Here is a 13,822-nt window from a genome sequence, read left to right on the forward strand (position 1 = left end):
CTCTTAGCTAAAGCATGGGCTATACAATTACCTTGCCGCCTAGTATGAGAGAAAGAAAAGGTTCTAAGCGAACCTACTATAGACATTGTGTCTTTGATAATCACCCCCATGGCTGAATGAGCCCCATCCGCTGCCTTCAAAACCCTCCAAACTACCTCAGAATCTCCTTCAAATTCAGCAACTGATAAGCCCAATTCCACAACAAATTTTGCTGCTCTTCTTGCAGCTAATGCTTCCAACACCTCCACTGAACCCGGGTAAGGTATTTTTTCAGCTAAGGTAGCAATCACATCCCCTTTATCATTTCTAACTATAACCCCTATCCCTGCTTCCTCCTACTTGGCGAACACAGCACCATCATAATTTGCTTTATATATTCCGACCCCTGAAGGTATCCATTTTGTATTTTCCTTCCGTTGCTGCACTTTGGTCTCTTGGATTTTTGATTGAAAATCCGAGAGGTAACTTCTAGCTTTTTCAAAAAGCTTATCTCTCGGCACACCTTTCTCATTTAGCCTCAGCTTATTTCTTTGAGTCCAGATAAACCAAGCCACCACCCCCAAACAGCTCCAGTCCCTTTGCCCTCTGTTCGACCAGGTTTAATACTTCTTGCATGTCTTGAAGATGAGGAAACTTTGTTCAGACACAGCTGAAACAGGGGTTCCAAGTTTCTTTGAGTGTCTCGCAACTCCACAGTGCATGGAACGCTGTTTCCTGATCCAGAAGGCAGGCACTGCACCTCGCATCCTCAAGAATTTTCCTTTTCTTCAAATTATCCTTTGTGGGCAGTGCATTAGAGCAGACTCTCCAGAGAAAAAACTTGATTTTGTTAGGGATGTGAAGCTTCCAAAGGCATTTCCAAAAAGCTGATCTGTGCGACGAGTCCAAGCTTGATGCAGTGCTGGAGTTTGCTTCCTTACACAACATTTGATACCCCGCCTTAACCGAATACTCCCCATCGTGACTGTCGGGCCAAATGAGGCGATCTTTCTGTTCAATCCAACTTAGTGGAATTGCTTTTATTCAAGTAACCTTAGAACTCAAAAAATGCTGGTTGAGCAGATTAATATTCCAAGACCGAGTGTTTGGATTTATTAGTGCAGCAACCTGAGATCCTTTTAATGCCGCTACTTGTGGAGAAATGATCCTGGCAGACCCCTTCCCTGGCAGCCAATTTTCTCCATATATATCTATACTTTTCACATCTCCTATTCTCCATCTCATACCCATCAAAATCACCTTTCTTGACTTAAGGATACTCTGCCAAGCATAAGAACTCGTGGCTGCTGAGGCTTAAAAAATGGACCCTTTGGGAAAATACTTCGCTTTAAAGACCCGATAAAAAAGAGAGGATTGGTCCTTCAATAGTCTCCACACTTGTTTTGCCAACATTGCATCATTGAATTTTTCCAAGTCTTTGAAGCCTAACCCTCCTTCTGATTTAGGTTGGCAAAGAACCTCCCATTTTTTCCAATGAATTTTCCGTTGCTCACCATTTTGTCCCCAAAAGAATTTCCAGATTAATGCCTCAATTTCTTGACAAAGACCCACCGATAATTTGAAGCAACCCATTGCGAATATAGGAATCGCTTGCACCACCGCTTTGAGTAAAATCTCTCTACCTGCTTGGGACAATAGCTTTTCCTTTCACCCTTGAAGTTTGCTCCACACCCTTTCTTTGATGAAATTTAGACTTGCTTTCCTATTCCTTCCCACCACCGCCGGCAAGCCAAGGTACTTCTCATACTCTTTCACCTTCGGTACTTGTAAAAAATCCGAAATTTGGGCCTTGTGTCTTCGTTCACTGCCTTGCTAAAACAGATGGTTGTCTTCTCCCGGTTTAGCTTTTGACCCGAAGCTTGTTCATACAGTGACAGAATATCTTGGATTGCCTGTAAATCTGCCAAAGAAGCTCTACAAAATAATAGGCTGTCATCTGTAAAAAAATAAATGTGAGATTTTTGGTCCCCTTTTACATAATGAGAATCCCCTTATTCTGTCATTGGAGGCTGCCTGCTGCAACATTCTATTCAAACCTTCTGAACAAAACAAAAATAGGTATGGAGACAAAGGATCTCCTTGCCTTAAACCCCTTGATGGCCTAATATCTCCCTTAGGCTCTCCATTCACCAGAATCAAATAGGACACTGTGCTAATACACTCTAGAACAAGAGACACTCACTTTTCACAAAAACCCAATTTCTCCATAATCTTTCTTAAATAGCTCCACTCCACCGGTCATACGCCTTACTCATATCTAACTTCATGGCCAAAAAACCTATTTTTTTGGATTTTTGGTTTTTCATATGGTGAAGGGTCTCAAAGATAACCAAAATATTATCGATGATTGCTTTACTAGATTGAAAGGCACTTTGAGATTCTGAAATAATGCTAGGTAAAATCTTCTTAAGTATATTTGCTATAACTTTAGAAATAAGCTTATACAGAATATTACAAAGTGCAATTGGGTGATATTTAGAAACTCTTACCGAGCTTTTAACCTTTGGGATGAGAGTGATAAAAGTGCGATTTATTGAAGGTGGGATTGAACCTGTATTGAGGCATGTGAGAACTGCCTCAGCTACTTCATCACCAATAACCGACTAGAATTGCTAGAAAAACAATGGAGGCATCCCATCAGGTCCTGGAGATTTCAGGGGGTCCATATGATTTAAGGCAATGTCAACCTCGGCTCTCCCAAAAGGAACAACAAGCTTATGATTCATCTCCTCCGTTACCACCTGTGGTGTTGCTTCTAAAGCTTCTTCAATCTGGTTTGGTGAGGATGAAGCGAATAAATTTTGGTAAAAATCCACGAAAATATTTTCTATGCCATTCTCATCCTCACACCTCTCACCCAAATGGTTCTCCAGCTCCTCAATTTTATTTCGGCGATACCTGTGAGTAGCTCTACTATGGAAATACCGAGTATTTCTATCTCCTTCATGAAGCCACAATTCTCTAGATCTTTGTTTCCACATTTTCTCTTCTTTTGATAACAAATCATTTATCTCTCTTTTCAACCATGTCACCCGGTTTATAGACCTCCCCCTTATTGCCTCCTCTTCCGCCTTTCTTAGCAACTCTTTTTTTTCCATCAATAGTCTAGTAATATTCCCAATTGCAACCCGGCTCCACCACTTGAGTTGTGTTTGGCAATGACTTATCTTCCCCTCCACCCTAGTCATAGCTTGATCGGGTGCATTGAAAAGCCAAGCAGTTTCTATTGTATCTCTACAACCCTCTTCCTCCAAACACATATGCTCAAAACACCATGGCTTTTGTCGGATTTTTGGGATACCCTTGAGACAAATAAGAATAGGTTTATGATCAGATGAACCACACTCTAAATGAATTACCTTAGTTGCAGGAAATTTAGCTAGCCATTCCATCATAGCAACTGCTCTATCCAGCCTCTCCCAAATTGTAAAGCCATTCGAATGTCCATTACACCATGTAAATTTTCCTCTCGTAAAGCCAAGGTCCCGGAATCCACACTCATCCAGAACATCTCTAAACTCTTCCATTTGTCTAGCTGGTCTTTGCCTCCCTCCAAGTTTCTCATGACTCCGTGCAATCTCATTAAAATCACCTGCATAAAGCCATGGGATTGAATTTCTGCCCTTTAGTATCCTTAGACAAGCCCACGATAAATAGTGATTACTTGTCTCAGATTCTCCATAGAACCCCGTGAACCTCCATTCATCCTCCTTACCCTTATTCAAAATACCATCAATGTGATTTGGGGAGAAGGTACCTAGAGAAAAATCTACTTCCTTTCTCCAAAAAATTACTATCCCCCCTCCTCTTGTATCTCTACACACTTCAATCATACCACCAAAATTTAGTTTGACTCGAATATCTTCTAGCCTAGCCTTATCCAGCCATGCTTTGGCTAAGAACACAACTGAGGGATCTTATGCCCAGATAATATCCCCAAGCTCTTGTTCTGTCAATTGGTTCCCAAGCCCTCGACAGTTCCAACATAAGAGATTCATTGCTCTTGGCGGGGCTACCCAACAGCCTTCACCATTGAAAATTGTTTTTGACTGACATGATCAACCAATCTCCTCTTGTTTTGTAATTCACAACCATCAATCTCCATGAAAAAGCGTTTATAAGTACCAGCTGCTTCTGCCTTTGTCTGAGCATCACCTTTCTGAGCAAAACGAGCTACCCGAGTCCAAGTTCTAGTTTTAGCTTGGCCTTCCTCTCCCTCACGGCTAGAAGCCCTTCCCTGAGTATCGGGTTTATTTTTTTTCCTTGGTTCATCAGTTAAGGGATTTAAAGCAACCACGTGACTAGCATCTACCTCCAAACCCTTTTCTAAAATTTCTGGTATCTTATTTGGTGACTCAGCGTTAGGGCTATCCACGTCTGTCTCCTTGTTTAATGCTGCCTCCCCCCTTTCAATTCTTTCAGTGATTTCAACGCTATTCAATTCTCTATCAATCTCTAGAATCTGATCCTCCAACGGGTTCCCATTATGTCCATAAATAACTCCATAATTCCCGCTATTATTCTCTCCATAAATGTTGCAATTATTCTCAGTTAACACCTCTACAGTTTCAGGTTTGGAATTCTCATGCACATTTATTTCTTCCGTGATCTCCTCTTCTGAATTTACTGCTACCCTCTCCGCCACTGAGTTGGCATGTTTGGCCCGCCCTACACTCTTTCCTCATCGGTTTTTGCATCTCAGTCACCGGAGTGTTGGACTGAAGACCACCCTTCTTCCTAGCCTTATAGTAACCTGGAACCACCACCATAGATTTCCTCCTTGTTTGGGTTGGTGCTGCCTGAATCCAAGGACTATACTCCCTCTGCCTACTATCTAACCATACTCCCTCTCCCTACTATCTAATGTTCCATCGCTTTCAATCCATCTCGCATAATCCCTATCGGAGTGATCCAGACATCCACACCAATAACAAATATTGGGAAGACGTTCATATTTGAATGACACCCAACACTCTTCGCCATCCTCCATTGATAACACTCAACCCCGACACCAAGGTATCGAAATATCAACACGCACCCGAATTCAGAAGAAACTGCCATGATCTACTTCAATATCCTTTGCACTTATATCCACCACGCCTATTGCTTCACACAAATCCTCAGCCACACCTCTGTTCAGATAGCTCACTGGAATATGGTGCACCTGGACCTATAACGATATTGAATCCAACTTCAATGCATTCATTGAGGTAATGCTCTCTAATCGTTGGAGGATCACGAGATGCCTATCAAAACTCCAGGGTTCACTCATCAAAATTTTGTTCACTACTTCTACATTATCAAACACAAATAACATTGTATGTTCGCCTGCATCACGAACTTTAAAACCATTTTTGGCTCACCACAAAGGGATGAAAGTCCTCATAATCGCCTCAGTGTTCAACACACGTTTTGTTAGAAATTTAGCCACAAGAGTAAACTCTTGGTTTGCTCTATCCTTCTTCACCGCCAGCTTGCCTCCCTCCCTTTCATTGAGAGACAAACTATGCCAATGCTTCGTCAAGTTCTCCGTCCCTTCTCTTGTGTTTCCCTAACCCCAAAAGAAAGACAACCCACTAGCCCTACCAGTAAACTAGTTACCCTAGGGAACCCAACAGCCTTACAAGAAGGAACTCTCACTTCTGCTACCTAAGAGGCAAAGAGTCTAGGACCCCTCCCTTAGTGTTAGAGAAACCTTTTCAGTTCAAAGCAAAACTTGGTTATTGGTTATGCCCCATTTTGGTTCTTGCCTTAGGCCCTAAAATGTCTAGGGCCAGCCCTGCCGTGAGAAACCAAAAAATTAAATAAATTGGGTCTTTCTTTCTTTGGCTGGCAATGGCATATTCTCTATCAAACACCAGACGTTCATTCTTGTGGGTTTCACTTTCACATGGGATTGCAACACAGACGTCACTCGGTCTTTTATCAAACTCAAACTCCAAAGTCCAAACGTCTAAAAGCCATGCACAAGGTCCTCTAATGTCAAAACTCCAAAGAGTAATAATGGGATTTGTTTTGGGAGTGACAATAGTATTGTTATTATGAATAAATTCTTTTTCATTCATTCTTTACAAACATTAAAACAATAAATAATGAAATTGTTTAATCTTTTATTGTTCCCTCATTTTTCTTTTTCAATCTTTTTTTTTTTTTTTTTTTAACCCACGAACTTAGTGTTAACCAATCATGTGTAAAATCTAAGTCAGGTTTAGGAGGGAAAAAAGGACGTGATGCAGCCTTGGAAAATACCAACGCTAAGATAGTTTAAAATTCAACAAGCATTTTTTTTTTTTTTTTTGGTAAATTAAAGTGGGAGATTTATGGTTATATTACACCTCCGGACAGGGTGCCAGGTGAACCGAATTTATGGTTACTACCTGTGCGGGATTTTAACCCCACTAAAGATGCCCACCAACGGACTCTTGCGGGTAGTAGAACTCGAACCTAGGTGTGTTGCACGAAGCGCCCGAGCCTTACCCACTCAGCCAAACCCCCGTTGGCTAAAATTCAACAAGCATGATTGATTGAAATACATTCCTTCCCACATTGAAATTCTGTGTGTGTGGGGGTGTGTGTCACTTTTCTGTTTTATCTAATTAGCATGATTCCAAGTAGAAAGCTTTATTTGCCTGGAAAAAAAAAAAAAAAAAAAAAATGTAGACACCATTATGGCTCTAACTCTTTAAGTAAACATCAGCAAGTGTCTACGAATATAATCAATAAACAAAAAGTTATAATCCTTCATTTTATTGTGTTCTCAGTTAATAAACATGAATTTAAAATCCTTCATATTGTTGTTGGAAACTTGAATTTTGATTATTGTACAGTACAACAATGGAACTATAAGAAAATTTATCAAGTGCACGATACAAATTGAGGGAAAGGCAAAATCCGTCATTGTAAATGTTATAGGTAGAAGACCACTTCAAGTATTGAAAAACATTGACTTACAATAGGTCACTAACGCTGCTGTTGCTGCTGCTCTATCATTCCATCATGCTTGATGGACATTTTTGAAACAATTGAGAAGCCTCTGACATGGAACCAAGTCATTGCTTCATTAAAAAGTATCAGTTAGGTGTATGAGATGGCTGGGAAGGAGATGGGGATCTCTCTTTTCGTTTACCCGTCAAGGAAACAGCTTTATCATCAGAAGACTGAAAGGAATGCACGCTGTTATGTAAGCCATTGCCTCTTGTAACACTCTCTGACTTGCAAGGACTTCTTGAATCCAGGTTGGAGATGCAATGACCATTTTCAGAAGTTTCTGCATTGACTGGGACTTTATCAAAAGCTTCACAAGCACTTGGCCTAGTAATGCAGAGCCAAGTTCTTAAAGATTCATTGCAGTCGCTGCTGTTGCCAGCAACAGGCACATGCCATGATCCTTTTTTTGATTCCTGAAATCCAGATTAGTGTCTCAGCACTCCATACAAGAAATGAATCAAGATATAGTTTTTAACTAATCTAAGAAAGATTAAATGGAAGCAGCCAGTTTCTTGTAAAAAAAAAAATTTAGGAACACATGGGCCAGAATACTCCATATGTACAGCCCAACTAACAAGTACCAACAGTCATTCCATTAGCCACAAAACTGTAACTATTAAGGGAATTATATATAAATTTGTGCATAAAGCTGCTTGAAGAATAGCCTTTTCCATTCAAGGGGAAAAATCTGATAAAAATTTTATACAGTAGAGAAAAATATATAAAAAATTCAAGATGGGGTGGGTTTTGGTAGACTTTAGGTCCAAATAAAAGTAACATTATCAACATTCTTTTTTTTTTTTTTTTTTTTTTTGGATAATGACAGACTATAAAAGTATCCAAGTATAATCTTGTACATTTATGAGCCATTATAAATGTAATGTGTTACTCAAGATGGGACTCCTCCTTCCCCCTTTCCTTTTTCATGTGCCTTGAAGGTTCATCTCATTTTAATGCAGAAGAAGATTGAAAAAATGACATTAAGCTCAGTTGTTATGAAATATATGATAAACTACAAATGCCCAAAATCAGAAACCACGGGAAGTCACAGAGAACATCTAAGCATATTTTTACTTTCATTTGAAAGAAGTTAATCACTTAATTGGATTTAGATTCTATTCTCTAGTATATCATAGAAATGTAATACCATGAACAACCACCAATATGGCTCGAAGTCATCAAAATTGTTGAACTTGTCCAAATTAAAATGTACATGAAAGTTACTAGAGGTATATATAGGAAACAAGCAAAAAAAGAATTTTACAAGAGGACCAAAAGTTTTTGTTCAGTAACAAAATGTGATAGACATGAAGTGTCTGTTTGGCAAAAATAATTTTTGCCAACTTATTTTATTATTCAGCTTATTTTTGTTACTATTTATGGGTCTCACTGCATTTTTGGTACTATTCATGGATTTCATTATACTATTTCAGATAATTTTTACCTTTATCTACAGTACTTTCAGCGAAAAGTTTTCAGTTTCAGTAAAATAAGCCGATCCTAAATAGACCTGAACTCCTCATTCCCTTCCAATTGAATTCCCCAAAGTGTATGCATAAAGTTGCCCAAAGTTTAATGGTTATGAGATAGATTGTACAACTTTGTTGAGTGCTTAGGGACTCATTATATATCACACAAGTCATTGTGAAAATAAATTTCATCAAGTTCCTATGTGATCGCCAAACATCATTCCTGCTATATATGCCTTTCAAATTTCAAACTCACACAAAATCATTTAAATTTCTATCAAATTCCGAATCTTACCACATTTTCCCTCTCCTTTTAATATATCAAGATCATAATCCATTTTGAAATCTAATCTAATGAGTATTGACCGTTATGGTTTTTTTTTTTTTTTTTTTTACAAAGTAAATAAGGATTTTATTGAGTAAGACTACTTCATAGTTATACAAGGAAATGAACACAAAGAAATCTAAAGAATTACTAAAGGTTACGTGCAGCTCGACAATCATTTTAAAAAATCAGCAATGGAGACAAAAGTGACAAACACAAGCACACAAACTTGCACATTCACGCGCTTGTGCACACACATACAGAAAATTAATGCTGAAATGGATTACGAAGCCTACAGAACAAATCTCTATAAAGACTGTCATCAAGTTGAGAAAACGATTGATGAATTTTTTTTTTATAGGCACATATGGGAATTTCTTTTATCAGACAAAAATTTAAAGAACCAAATTACGAATGGTACCTGGATGACAGAAGAATATGGTGGCGGCATCTGAAGTTTCAAGTTACCTTTCACAAAAGTATACCGAACCTGGAGCATGGGATGCAACAAATGTTTATTCGTACAGCGAAATAGGGATCTAACATATGATTCTCATCAAATTGATATCTAAGACTTAAGAATACATGCTTTGAAGAAGAATCCTAAGAAAATTTGATATTTGTAAATCTGAAAAACTGTTTCTTATTCCAAATATTAACTTTATGAAATGTGAACCCTGTTCCCCCTAAGGTCATTCAGATTGAGGAATAGTAGGGTAGCTAAGGACAGTAAAACATACATTTACTTATTAAAAAAAAGGCTCAGGACAGGAAAACAACTATAATCATCTCATTATCTGCATAATGACAATCAGAAGAAATGCCCTGTGCCTGATGCAGTGCCTCAGCTAAGCTCAACCAACTCACATTGCGCAATGTCTTTTATATTCTCATTCTCAAGATATGTGTATAATATAAAAATGCTTGGCTGTGTCTTGATAAGAGGGTGTGATTATCCATCTTATGTGTGAAACAGAGAATTTTCTGCATCTTAGAGTGTAGTCATAGGAGAGCCGGGGGCTAGCCAAGACGCCCGGACGAGGCAAGGCACCACTAAAGTGCCTTTAGTGAGGCTCTCGCCTTTACAGCCTAGGGTGAGCAAGGTGACTGCCTTAAGCCATGAAAAAGCGCTAAGGTGAGAGCCTCCGTGTTTTTAATTTAATTTAATTTTTTTTTAGTTTTAAATTTTGAATAGAAGGTTGTTGTAAAACCTATCATTAGATTATTAATTTTAAAAAGCATGTTAGAAAACCTATTGTTAGATAAATTATTTTACAAGAGTTTTTTGTAAAACTTATTGTTAGATTAATTAATTTCTAGTAGAAGCTTGTTATAAAACCTATTTTTAGAATAACTAATAGAGCCTAAACCATGTTAATCTTATTTTGAAACCATTTGATAGACCTCATTTTTCATGCAACACATTTTTTTGATAAGTAATAAGTTTTATTGATATCAAAAAGGGACACCCTAGTACACAAGGAGTGTACAAGGGGTCAACAAATCAATTGCAACATATTTAAAAACACTTTATTATAATATTTCAATACACCAGGAACATATGATTTAAGTTGTATACGTATAATAAATATATTTAGAGTTTGGTGCCTCGCTTTACTCGGGCTAACGCATTTTTGTCGCCTCACGCCTCAGGCAAAACAAGCCCTTGGCACCTTTTACTTTTGACTACCCTGTGTTAGACATAGTTATAAGTCAGTTCTTTGACCATATTAAAACAACAGATTTGGCAATTCATAAATGAACTTTTTGGACAGAGGTATTATAGACAAGGATTTGAATTTGCATTTTTAGTTTAAATGACTAGAAGAGATTTTTTTTTTTCCTTCTAATGATGAAATTAATAATGGATTTGAAATGATTATGTGTAAGATGTCATTTCAAATCTATAATATTACAAGTGTTAGTGATTGAGCAAAATCTTAAAAGCTTAAATCATCAGTATAGTAAGATTTATATTAGCATTTGCTCTTCAATCAAATGATTTTAAATCCTTGTATACAATGCAACTAAACAATACTGAGCAAAAGGAAATACAGTTTAATAATGTAAAACCAAAAGCATCCCCACATCTAGCCAAAAGCGTGCTCTTCTTTTTTGACAAGTAATAAATTTATTGATGAGAAGGAACTACCTTGTGTATACAGGATGTATACATAAGATAGGCTAAAGAGTTACAAAATGTGTATCACAATTGAAACAAAAGAATCTATGAGATCTAAAATAGAAGATATATCATTAGGACTCAATACACATGACCACTCAAATAGCCAAAGGCACCCTTTACTGAAAATATAATTAAAAGAGAGATATAATTATAATTAATAAAAACACAGAAAAAATATGAAACAAAAATGACTATGTATAGGATAAGCTTTTCAGGCAGCACATACTTGATGTCGTTCTTTCCATTTGAGAAAAAAGCTACTTCCAAGGAGTTCAAAAATGTGATCTCGCATTTCATCATTTGTCACAAGTAAACTCTTGACTTTTACAGCAGCATACATCCAATACCTGAATTATATAACCCTTCATTAATAAATAAGAAAGTGATATAAGGAAAATATGCACAAGCTGTTGAAAACTGAATGAGTCCTAATTCATACATTCAAAATCATAATGACCTAAAAATGGATGTGGCTGTTTAAGGGTAAATACCAATCATCATTGGAACCAGTTGGTGTTGTATAAAGAATGCCGTTGTCCATCCACTCCTCGACCAGCTTTCTTTGGGAAGGATTTTCCAGAAGTGTCCGAAGACGTTTGTTATGCAAGACAACCAGCGGCCATTTGTTTCCGCTCCAATTATACAATTCTTTCACAACAGCATCAAGCTGCTCTATTGCAATTTGCAGGACATAAACATTAATGAAAGATACAAAAATTAGTGGTTAGATAGAAAGAGAAGAGGAGGAAGAGGGGGAGGGAGGAAACCAACACAAATAGAATGTACAACCTGAGAGACACTGAATCCACCATCTGCAAAATTTTGTTGGTAGAGCCCAATATTTGCTCCATCCACTATAAATTCAAAATCGCCATGTGTTTCCAGCCAATCCTTGAATAGGATATTTCAGTGAAGAAAGAGCATCAGTAAAAAGTTAGAAGAGATACAAAGTATAAAACACATTAATAATTTGTTTCTGAGCAGAGAAAATGAAATATTAAATCTTTCATATACCATATCAAAGATTAAGTGGTCCATGAGTTTTAGAAGCACAACAAGCAATAAAACCCTGTACACCTACATTAACTAGTCAACGAGTTAACAACCAGCCAAACCACTGGAACCAGACACTAATTCTATCATGCTGTCCAAAACAGACTCAACTAGTAACATTCTAATTAATCTGAAAATCAGAACCAATGATCAATGTGGTGACAGAAGCAGTAAATCAAACTCATTTCAATTCTTCTAATTCTACATAAATATATACAAATAACATTCCACAAAAACAATTAAACATTCAAAGTAGCCATATTATCTAAAATTCTTCAAAACACATACCAAAATCGAAAAAAAAAAAACACACACACACACACACTCACCTGGAACTCACTAAAGTTGGCCTTAACCTCCCTTTCTAAAGCCAATGCAGCCACGGACTGTGCAAACCTCTCAGTCTCAGCATCATCAATGTCCACACACGCCAACTGCTCCCCACATCCACCACACCGCCCAGCCGAATCCACATTGGCTCTCTTGACAACCCAATCACCCTTCCCAATCCACCCCAAACCATGCCACCCTCCCCCGTTTTTCTCCACCGCCTTTTCGACTCTCTCCACCTCCCAATTCACCTCTCCCACCTCTCTAGCCTTCTCACCACAAAACCAATCCTCAATAGCCTTCGCCGTGGTCGAATCCCCAATACTCCTCACCACATTCCTCAACTTATGCAAATACCCATAAACCCTTTCTCCATTCCCAGTCTCCGAGCTCACCTTCATTAAAGCCGCAAGCTCCGGCTCCTCTAAACTAACCCCAACTTTACCCATGTGTTCCTCCACCTCATAAGCCTTCTCCGCCTCCAAATTCTCACAGAAACACATCAATGCCGGGTCGTAGGTACGCAGCCTCGGCGCAATCTCCATGGATTTCACAAGACCAAAGGCGTAATCCCCGTCGCCTTTCGCGGCGGCGAGGCGGGCGGCGGAGGTGATTGAGGCCTCGTTGGGCTTGATGTGGAGAGACAGCATGTGATCGTATATGCGGAAGCCGTAGTTCAGAGCGAGAGGTTTGAGTGATGGGTCGGTGACGGAGTTGGAGCAGAGGTAAAGGAGAGTATTGAAGTGGCTCTGGTTGAGGCGCTGTAGAGTCGCGGACTCGTATAGCGAGATTGCGGCGTGGAGGTCTTTGTTTTTGGAGCAGAGTGTGAGGTCTGAGTGGAATTTTGCTTCTGGGGTTTGGTTCTTCTTCTTCTTATTCCTGTTATTGTTGTAAGTGGTGCCGGCAGAGGCGGCGGCGGCAGTGGTGGTGGTGGTGGTGGTGTCGTCCATGGCTTGAAAGTCTGAGCAAAAACCCTTTAGATTCAAAACCCCTGGTAGAGTTAAATGGGCATTTTTGTATGGGCTTGGTCGCATTGGGCTTAGGCTGGCATATAGAGTACTATTTACATGAATTCAACAAAATTCTAGTTATGAAATTTTTACTAGAAAATAATTTTTATATTTTAGCTATTACTTTTTTAAATACACACTACACTACAACAAACTCTTTATTTTTATTTCTAATATATTTATATTAATATATTTTTTTTGATTCTTTGTTAATATTTTTAGCAAACACTCATTTTATCAAAATTCTTCTCCCTTGAAATCAACAAGAGAAATGCAAAAGTAATTTTTAGTGACGGTTTCAAATTAGAACAAGTAATAATTTATTACCTAAGATTTATTGTAAAAGTATTGTGAAAATGTTATGGACATAGTATTTCTCAATCAACAACATTATTGAATACTATAACAAAACAAAAAAAAAAAAAGAAAAAAAGAAAAAGAAAAAGGATTTGTTGAGCTCATT

General features: G+C 38.1%; 1 protein-coding gene across 1 annotated transcript; it reads right to left on the reverse strand.

Moving 5' to 3' along the window:
• Nucleotides 1–6,720: 6,720 nt before the first annotated feature.
• Nucleotides 6,721–13,371, reverse strand: LOC126721941 (proteinaceous RNase P 2-like). The gene is made up of 6 exons (XM_050425049.1): nucleotides 12,349–13,371; nucleotides 11,756–11,857; nucleotides 11,458–11,633; nucleotides 11,193–11,313; nucleotides 9,203–9,271; nucleotides 6,721–7,400 (listed from the first exon to the last, which is right to left on the reverse strand). The coding sequence occupies exons 1-6, from the start codon at nucleotides 13,297–13,299 to the stop codon at nucleotides 7,071–7,073; spliced, it is 1,749 nt and encodes a 582-aa protein (XP_050281006.1). The 5' UTR covers nucleotides 13,300–13,371; the 3' UTR covers nucleotides 6,721–7,070.
• Nucleotides 13,372–13,822: the final 451 nt, after the last annotated feature.

This window comes from Quercus robur, chromosome 1 (assembly GCF_932294415.1).
Source record: "Quercus robur chromosome 1, dhQueRobu3.1, whole genome shotgun sequence".
Classification (NCBI taxonomy): domain Eukaryota; kingdom Viridiplantae; phylum Streptophyta; class Magnoliopsida; order Fagales; family Fagaceae; genus Quercus; species Quercus robur.

Excerpts from the sequence above, each read along its gene's own strand:
- LOC126721941 (XM_050425049.1), bottom strand. The coding sequence starts at position 13,299 with ATGGACGACACCACCACCACCACCACCACTGCCGCCGCCGCCTCTGCC. Across the intron at positions 11,634-11,755 it reads GTGGATTCAGTGTCTCTCAG|CTTGATGCTGTTGTGAAAGA; the intron begins GTTGTACATTCT and ends GCAATAGAGCAG. Across the intron at positions 11,314-11,457 it reads ACTGGTTCCAATGATGATTG|GTATTGGATGTATGCTGCTG; the intron begins GTATTTACCCTT and ends TATATAATTCAG.